The sequence below is a fragment of the Gobio gobio genome (genome assembly GCF_949357685.1).
Source record: "Gobio gobio genome assembly, chromosome: 1".
Classification (NCBI taxonomy): Eukaryota; Metazoa; Chordata; class Actinopteri; order Cypriniformes; family Gobionidae; genus Gobio; species Gobio gobio.
Window position 1 is genome coordinate 67728315 of NC_137097.1, and position 10665 is coordinate 67738979.

Here is a 10665-nt window from a genome sequence, read left to right on the forward strand (position 1 = left end):
GGCATACCAAGTGCATTAGAACGGATCAGCAGCCCTGGGTGTGTGTATTTAGGGTCAACTAGTCCTCACCTTGCGAGGCACCTGGTAGCTGATGGGCACTATGAAGCTGTCGGTGAGCTGCATCAGCCGTAAAACCTCACAGCAGCCCACGTCCACAGCCAGCTTTGGCACAAGAGCCACGCCACGGGTCGGCGCGTCCGTCAAACAGTGACTCACTGAGACCAAGAGAGCAACACAGAGAGAAAAGCTTCAGCAAACATGAAAAAAAAGAGATTTTTTTAATCAAGAAAAAAAGCATGTGTTACCTTGAGACAGGAAGGGCTCGCTCGAGTTCACCTCAAAACAGTCGATCACACTCTCACCCTGAGAAAACATCACGATATTAATATTGAAAATAAAGAACTGCAGTGATTATAAATATCTTAAAGTATGTTAATAACTCGTTACATACATTTCCAGACACAACAAGAAGTCCAGAGTCTGGATCAAACAGTGGCATCAGAGTCCTGCGGATAAAAGCAGACAGAAAACATATTTCTCACAGCAAAAACATCTTGAGCTTAATTTTTTCTTATACTCCAGCATTCAAAAGTTTGAAATTAAAGGGATAGTTCACCCAAAAATTAAAATTAGCCCATAATTTACTCACCCTCAAGCCATCCTATGTGTCAGTGTTAATTTTGACAGCAAATTTGAATCATAAAATCATAGTCTTTTGACTAAAATGCCATTTAGTTTTAGTCATATTTTAGTCACCTGAATTGGTTTTAGTTTTAGTCTAGTTTTAGTCGACTAAATATCAGAAGATTAGGGGTCTCCTAAAATCTAATGAGTTTAGTTAAATTGTAATACATTAAGCATTTAAGCTTTACATAACCGACTGTCACTTGAACTGACATTTTGACATCATTTTGTTTTTGACATTAAAAATACACGAAATAGAGCTCAATTCACTTTTTTGTCTGTTTTTTAAAAACAGCTATATAGTTTTTATAACTTTGTATTTCTGTTTTAGTCAGTAGGCCATATCAGGTTAAGCTAAAGCTTCAAATTAGTTTGTTTATTTATTTATTTTTATTTCAATTAACATTTATTTAATTTCAAGTAATGAAGTTTTGTTAAATGGTTTTGGTTAACTATTATAACCCTGATACTTTATTGAATATGTGTCAAATACTGGTCTTTCCTCCAGACTAAGAAATAAATGGGAATGAAATTAAATACAGTTTATTGTGTAACCAAAAACGAATATATAATGCGTGACTTTTAATTATAAACAAGCTTGAAATACACCGGGACTCTTATTTTGAAATGTTTGCGCCTCTGTTGCAGTTGCAGGAGCTCATTCAAGTTCAGGAGATAAAATATGCGTTGTTACAACCGTCTAAAACATATTACTATATAAACATCATAAAGTAAACATTGTCATTATTCATCAGCATTAGTTCAGAAACAATTGCCTGAAATAAATGTGTGTTATTCATTGATTGTGAGCCGCTCTGGAGCGCTGGATTAGGGATGCGCCGTGTTTTCCAGCGGTTAGATCCGCACGTTACACAGGACATCAGTTCTGACTGGATCTCTTCCCTAATCGACCCTCCCTAACATTTTTGTCTCGTTTTTTTTTTTGTTGACGAAAATGACAGGAGGTTTTCGTCATAGTTTTTGTCATCCAACACTAGTTTTTATTTAGTTATTGTCTCGTTTTCGTCAGTGAAAAAAGGTTGTGGACAAGAATTATTCATCAACGAAATGAACACGGCTATGTGTTTATGACATTCTTCCTTCATACGAATACAGTTTATTAAAACATGTCCTGGCTCTTCCAAGCATTATAATGGCAGAGAATGGCAGCCCAAAATTTGAAGCCCAGAAAAGTGCATCTATCCATCATAAAAGTGCTCCACACGGCTCCAGGGGGTTAATAAAGGCCTTCCGATGCGAATCGATGGGTTTTTGTAAGAAAAATATCCATATTTGACACGTTATAAAGAAAAATATCTCGCTTCTGGTGGAATTTTTCATTTAATCAGTTCAGGAAAAGGTTTATCCCACCCCTTTCAAACCGATTACAATTTAATTCGGGCATTTTGAATCAATTTGAGGTGTTTATATGGAGCATTTTCATTCGGTTTGGACTTTTAAACCGATCACAGTGCTCCATGTAAACACACCTACTTATGCTACGTCCGACGTCATCGTCGCGCCTGTTGAATATGGAAGGCAGTCTGGCGGAAGCTATATATTTGAGTTTATAACTTATTAAATATGGATATTTTTCATCGATTTGCCTCAGAAGGCTGGAGCCGTGTGGAGCACTTTTATAATGTATAGATGCTCTGTTTTGGGCTTCAAATTTTGGGCTGCCATTCACTGTCATTATAAAGCTTGGAAGAGCCAGAATTTTTTTTTTATATATCTCCTATTATATTCGCCAGAAAGAAGAATGTCATATACACGTAGGATGACTTGAGGGTGAGGAAATCATAGGGTAATTTTAAATTTTGGGTGAACTATCCATTTAGTACCATTTATTCAGCAAGGATGCATAAAATGTATCGAAAGTGACAGTAAAGACATTCAACGTTGATAATAATCAGAAATGTTTCTTAATCATCATATTAGAAATATTTCCGAAGGTTCATGTGACGCTGAAGACCCAACAGATCTGCAGTTATGATTCTTGCCATGCCTAAACTATCAACTGTGTCCTCTGACCACTTGGTGGCAGGACAGACAGCAAAATAAACACAGAAACCCACATCATCTCTTCAACAATCTGCTTCATTGATCAGACGCAAACATTTAAAAACAGCAGATCGGTGATATCGCTTTAGTGTGGCCGCTTGACCTCGGACTGGAATCCCAACGTATTTCACACATACAAAGCCACATTCATCTCTCTGCTCGCTGACGCCCTAGGCATGGATGGGTGCCGGGGTCACAACAGGAACATGAGCATCTATTTTGAGTCACATGCTGCTGGGGACGGGGCGTGTTCACCGCTTCGGTCGCAACGGAGCGAGCGTGGGAGAAACCAGATCAAAACTTTCAGCCACATCAAACACCTCGGCGTGGATCACTTCAAGCTCCTGCCAAACCACAAAATACCTTGAGCAGCCGCGATTGTGCCCTTGAGCAGAGCCCTTCATCACAGTATATCTTACTAAACAAATCAAATCCAGTTCAAATGTCATCAGAAGCTTTGCAGTGGTTTAGGTATTACTTGGGCGGCAATGTGTTAGGCTCAGTGAGGTGAAGTCCCCTCTGCATGCCAACAACATGGGAGTAGCGCAGGGGTAAACAGCTTCTATGTGCTTTTCTATATGAAATGCTGTGCAAGGGGTGTATTTGAGGTGCAGATCAACAATGAAGTAAGCAGTGAATGAAGTCAAGTACCGTGGCATCATTCTGGACAAGGCTTTAAAATGTGATAGTCAGGTTCAACCAAACCTAAATAGTTTTTGTGTTATTAGAAGGGATCTGTCATGCCAAACTGCAAAATTATACATGCAATGATATTTTCACATCTATCATATTGCATTACATCATGGTGACAAGCCTCCCAAACTAAATTAAAGCCTATTATTTCAATATACAAATAGGCAATGCAAATTATGGACTAGAAACCTATGATATTTTAAGGTATTTAAACATATTTATTATCTTATTTAAATATTTAATAAAATACTTTTTAGAAACTTAATAGACTACGGTTCGAAAAATTGGGATCACTATGATTGTTTTCTTTTTAAACGGACAATGTATCACGATTTCCACAAAAAATATTAGGCAGCACAACTGCTTTCAACATTGATAATAATCATAAATGTTTCTTGAGCATCAAATCATCATATCAGAGTGATTTCTGAAGGATCATGTGACACTGAAGACTGGAGTAATGATGCTGAAAATACAGCTTTGATCACATGAATAAATAACATTTTACAGTATATTCACGTAGAAAACAGTTATTTTAAACTGTAATAATATTTCACAATATTACTGTTTTTACTGTTGTATTTTTGATCAAATAAATAAGGAGGATAAGAGACTTCAAAAACATAAATAATCTTACTGATCCCAAAATTTATACTGTACATAAAAGTACAGTATAAATATCTACGCATGTCATTTATGCTAATAACTGCTTACATATTGGTCTGTTCCTCACACAAAACTATGGCTAAAGGCCCGGGAATACTTAGTTTCCCATGTCCTGCTCCGTGGAAAGACGAGTTTCTAGTGGATTTTTTTTTGTTTTCAAGCGCTCAAGTCACTCGCACATGCACAAAAATTGAGCGGCATGCAAATGGGGTGGGCGTGGACCCTCCAGATGACGAAAATGTTGTCACATTGGTCAAAGTATTGGGCTTTATACCACACTACACTCTAAAAAAAAGGTTCTATATAGCACCAAAAATGGTTCTTTGTCATAATCATAGAGCAACCACTTTTGGTGCTATATAGCACTGTATCTTAACATGTTCTGTATATGGTAGCTGTGCTATATAGCACCTTAGTCAAAGAACCGGTGAAGAACCTCTGAAGAACCACTGAAGCACCAAAATCGGTGCTATATAGGGACTTAAAAAGGTTCCCCTATGATTATGAGCCAAGAACCATTTTTGGTGCCATATAGAACCTTTTTTTTTTAAAGAGTGTAATCATATGGACAACTTTTACGATGCTTTTTTCTTCATTTTTGGAGTCTGGGAGCCCCGTATGAAAGCACTCAAAATATTCATATTAAGTCATGCGAGTTTGTAACGACATGACGTATTTCAACTTTATGAGCCAACACAAATGCGTCTTTGAGCACAATCACCTCAGGTTGCTCCAGAGAGACTGAGCCTTCAGTAAACACACTGAAGTCACTCTGGATTAGAAAAAAAACCTACAGGACAAAGACGAGAGTATTATACCTTGTGTTTACACACTAATAAACTACTAATTACTCAACCCTCCCACAGAGTGTCATGCAGAAGTGAGCTAGCAGCGAAAAACTTGACATGTCGGGCCACGTCCAACTCTATCAGCTGAATGGCATGCTTGGATTTGAGCCTTCCAGTTGATCGGCAAGCTTTGCTTCCTGCGGTTCTCCTCGCTGCAGTGATTGGTGGGATTGTGTGTTTGACGGTTGACTTTTCCCCTCCCCCGTCTTCGCCCCAGGCCTCTGAAGTCAGTAAGGGGTTGCCACGCTTTGTTAGCGCAACTTTGCGTTCCCATGTCGGAGTTTCTGCAGGAAACACACAAACACCTCCAGTGTTCCCACAGTGTTCCCCTCCCACAATGCACCACTATACATAATCACACTTCAACAATGTCCCTTGCTGTTCCTCTGCATATTTCTGATGCAAGAGAGCCATAAGGAAAGGGAAAACTCTAATGAAATCTCTTTAATAGCTCAATCGTTTCTCATTAGCAGCAACTAGGAGAGCAAATTGAGATTTTTCGCTCCTCAGAAAAAGATCTCGAAACAACGGTCTTGGTGAATCTGATCACAGTCTGCAAACAAAACTCATTGAATTCTTTATATACACCACAGTGCTCGACATTAACGCTTGTCCACTTGTCCGGGACAAGTGGATTTTTTGAAGGGGCAAGTTAAAGAGAATTTGACTTGTTCCCTGATTAAAACGTCTCTAACAAAAAATAACTAGTGAATCATCAAAATGCAAGAATGATTCTGCATTCATTAGTGTAAGTGGCGATCGATAGTGGACATACTGTTTAATAAACTGACATAATGTTGTGCTGTTGAGAAATCACAACAAATGAGCACTGCTCATACAAAGAAACTCAGTTAACATACACGGTTAAAATGACAAATTGTGGAGTTTTTATATTTATAACATATGATAGCCTACAGTTAAGCAACATGACAGAACCAAGAGTGCTGTTTTCCTGAATACACGTTTAAAAATTGACTGATTTCATACGACAGTTCCATAAACAATTACTTAACATTAAGTCACTTACATTTTAGATGCAATATTGAGTGTTTTTGTTCGATTTCAGCAGTGAAAATAGTTCCAAACAAAGATCACAGCAGAACCATGACGCATCTCACAGCAACAGCATGAATGATTGATTCATACGGAATGATTCAGCGTTTTGAATGTTTCAATTACCTATTCATTCTTGAATGAATCATTCGTTTGAATGAATGACTCAATGACTCACTCATTCAGACGGTCACCTGCTGCCACCTACTGGTGGTTTAGTTTCATCTTTCCAACATTTCTTATTTGTATATTCAAACATATTTAAAACAATCTCATAACATTATTTAATTTGATTAGGAACAGCCCTATAGTGTCTTTTTCTAATTTTATTTGTCCTTTAAATGCCCTTTATAAAGGGAAAAAATATCACAAATATGCAGATTTAAATATGTCAAAGCTGATTGAACACTGTTGAGAATAATGCTTCAGAATAAATTATATTTACAACACAAAAAAATAAAAACATTTCCGGACAAGCACATTTTTGAGTGACAGATTTACTTGTCCGAAGAACAAGCATGTGAACCGGCTTAAAGTCGAGCCCTGCACCATCTTCAATTCTTTAAAGGTGCACTATGTAGCTTTTCCATCCGCTAGAGGTCGCCTATTCAAAACAAAGGCGTAGTTTGATGACGCCACGTTTGAGCGCAGGATCTTGGGACATGTGGTCTTCACCTAACAGCTGGTGGAGGCCGCACCACTGGAGCGATAATAAGATGAACGCAACACACGCCTCACGAGCAGCGGGACTTTTATTATGACACAGTCGCCGGCGCCACTTCCGCTTTTCCGGTCATGAGTATGAGGTAACGCAGCTCTGTTTATCATATCAGACACATCTGAGTGTGTTAATGATGTGATGACGTTACTCTGTGTGTTCGCTCGGCGGCTGCTATGACACTTGTTCACACTGCAGTGAGAGTAAAGCGTTTCTGCAAAATAAAACCAGAAACCGAGGATAACGCAGATATGACATCATCGGCAGGCGACGCCCTCACCCCTCACAAGCAATTTCTCACGATTTACAAATAGTTGGAAAGATTTGGGATATTGTAAGTACTCAACTGAACAAAATATATAACACTGGCCTAGTGGTTTTTGGATATTTTACAGCCAAAATGTTACATAGTGCACCTTTAACATTTCAACCGGTTCCTGCTCTGAGATTTAATGGAGAGCAAACGGAAAAAGTCTCCAAAATGCAAAGTCAACAGATTTCAAAATGACCTTAAACATCTCATAAAGATCATTATATTTATCAGTTGTTTCTCCTAGACCGCATTAAGACAATATTACATAATATTAGACAAACTAAGAACTTTGAAGTCTCCTGTTTCTTAAATGTCTCTCGTGGAAATAAGCGAGTAGAGTTTCAGAAACGATCTCAACAACGTCTCAAACTTTGCTCAGATTTGCCAAGAGTCCAAAGTTTTCAATCAAAAGTCTATATGAACTCAAACTTGTCTCATTAAATTCTTGAATCTTCTACTTCCATCATTTCTCAACTGTTTCTCCTAGACAGCAATCAAACAGAGAATCAAACAAAAGTCAGAGGTTTCAATATAAACATCTCATCAAATGTATTACATTTCTCCGTTTTTCAATATTTTCTCAGATGTTTCTCCTGAAATACGACCCCATTTCAGAGATCTCAACAACATCTCAAACTGTTTTGAGTGTCCAGTCAAAAGTCAAAGATCTCAATATGAGCTCCGTTTCCTCACCAAATTATCCCAAGATAAAGTAATCTGAGCTGCTATGAATTGTACACTGTGAAAAATTAAATGATCAGTAAGTTATGATAACATATGTTTTTACAATGCTTTAACTCATCAAAATAAGTCAAGCAATTTTCAACTTTTTAATAAGTTATACACAGTGTTGGGGAAAGTTACTTTGAAAAGTAATGCGTTACGTTACTTTTGCGTTACTTTTTCTCACCTGGGATGGGCTTGCTTTTTTATTTTGTTTTTTAATAGCAAAAAAAAGTCATTTTTTGAGCAAATGTAGACCTTTTCATACCAAAATTTAAATAATAGGCCTCAGGCTGAGGTAAAAATGTGCTGCCATTCTGGATAATTGAAGAATAGGTCGCAGGAGAAAAAAGTTTTACCAATAAAAACAAAAATCTAGTAATTTTTGCTCATGGCTTAACTAAAACATCAAAGGTCAGCAGCATGACATTGGTCAATAAAGGTAGATTAAATGCATAAAAATATTAGTTTTATTTAACATTTATATATTTGAGGTTTGCATAGTACTCTGATTTTGCATTTGACTGATTTTATTCATTTTGAGGAGTACAGAATCTTCATTGTGCAAGTGAGATAAATAAATGCTCACATTTAGTCTAGAACTACAATAACACATTTACACAAAATGCCTCTGCACTTACTCTCACTTTTCTCAACATGGGGACAGGAGAGCTGTCAGTCAAATAAATGTGAAAAAGTAACTCCGATATTTTGTTGTAAATTTGAAAAGCAATGCGTTACTTTACTAGTTACTTGAAAAAGTAATATTATTACGTAACTCAAGTTACTTGTAATGCGTTCCCCCAACACTGGTAATACAAGATTCAACTCATTTTGTAAAGTCAGTTTAATGTAATCTAAGTTGAACTGACTCAAACATCCAAGTTGATTGTACTTCATTTAAGGCAGCAACTTTTTGTGTGTATATTTTTTTACTCTATTCTCTTATTCACGTCTCTATTTGTATTTCTCCAAAGGAATTTTAGGTGAAACATCACAGACAAAGTGATTCCCAAACAAAACACACACGAGAACTGTTATGAAGTCTGCTAAACTATGAAAGAGGAAACTCGATTGTCCTGTGGGAGGAATAACTCCACACATAAAGGCAGATATGCCTCACTTCACTGCTTTACTCAAGTGCAACTAAACTTAGGAAAGAGTTTCCCACACCAGCGAACCTCTGCGGACACTCTGTGTGTGTGTGTGTGTGTGTGTGTTGAGCTCCAGTTGTCAGTTTTGCATGGCAGGCCGTCATGAATGAACGCTGAAACACTCAGGGATGTCATTCTTAAGTGGCTGTAAGTACTCACACACAACGACACACACACACGTGTGCTGCTGCATTGTGGGGTGGAGGGACGTTGCGCATGAGAAAGCCACTAATCCAGATGTAAGCCGTCTTTAACACAGAACAACACACACACACACACACACACACACACACACACACACACACACACACACACACACACACACACACACACACACACACACACACACACACACACACACACACACACACACACACACACACACACACACACACACACACACACACACACACACACACACACACACACACACACACACAGGCAGTATTTAATAAGCACAGGCTGTCAGGACACTGCATACACGTGCTGAACTACTGACTGTACTCAAGTTAAAAATGAAAAATACCGCTTATAAGATCACTTATATGGAATGCTCAATAAAAAAAACCCAGAAAATTATTATTATTAATAACATTATTATTCATAATTATTTTGAAAATAAATTAAATAAAAAAATATTAATTCAAATTAAAAAAGCAAAAAATATATAATAAATTAAGTAACATTTAAATAATATTAATAATAATTATTATAATGAATAATATACTATTATTTAAGTAATAATATAATATAATTAATATAATATATTAATATTAATAATGAACTATTCATTATCATGTAAGTAAATCAAGTAAATTAAAATAAAATAATTATTTGTTACATTATATCGCATATCTAATTCAGTGTGGGGCATCCAAAGCAAAATGAAAAGTATTATTATCAATATTTATATTATTATTTTGATTAATTAGATAATAATAATAATAATATAATTATCAGCAAAAATTATTATAAGATGGTGACTGGATGCCACACACCTGCATTAAACATTAATTCATCATGCATTTAACTTTTGGAAGTCAATTAATATAATAAGCGAATGAGATGTTGTTAATAATCAGTGCTGATATTACTTCTGCTTCAATAATAACAACTGGATATGGAAGGTCAAGATGAGCGCACTGCATTATGGGATGCAGTACTGGTAAAGTGTGTGTACTGCAAAATCTCAAAATGTCATCCAGGTATTTTTTCAAAATAATGCATATTGCACACAATAAACACAACAATGCAGAAACTGCTTTTCTGAGCATGTATATTTTTAAGGAGCCCTTTGTTAGCTTCACAGGGTGAAATCGGTTTTGCACTTTGAAGCGCAACGTATGTTCCTATCAGAAACGTAACAGGAATTTGGCAAGAACATCCCAGCGGTGGCCTCAGGAGCGTCGTAGCTGTCAGTAAACTCCAATTCAGCCATGAAATAACCTGCAGGTGCGTTGAAGATCCGCAGATAAACCCACGTTATTACTCTCATTACGATGATGGAGGCTGGGATCGCATTATTAGCCTAAAGGCCCTGAGGTCTGAATCCAGGCAGTCGTGTGTGTGTGTGTGAGAAGTCTCAGTGCTGTAGATCTGCAGGCGGAATAGAGAGGCGGAGACAGACGGACAGACAGCTGTGTGATAGATGAGGGTGGGATGGGCTTCATCTGAGATAAAGCGGACTAGGTTTATGCAGTGGGCGCGGTCAAACATTATTACCTTTGTAATCTGTGATGAAATCCCACA

At 37.2% G+C, this 10665-nt stretch overlaps 1 protein-coding gene across 1 annotated transcript in view; it reads right to left on the reverse strand.

The window, feature by feature from the left end:
- Positions 1-10665, reverse strand: part of coro7 (coronin 7) — a 222125-nt gene that overhangs the window by 16267 nt on the left and 195193 nt on the right. The window contains exons 10-12 of the mRNA XM_079827381.1: positions 452-506; positions 306-363; positions 70-215 (exon numbers count right to left, since the gene is read on the reverse strand). Of these exons, the coding sequence (XP_079683507.1) occupies positions 70-215; positions 306-363; positions 452-506 (259 nt within the window). The remainder of the gene's footprint in view (positions 1-69; positions 216-305; positions 364-451; positions 507-10665) is intronic.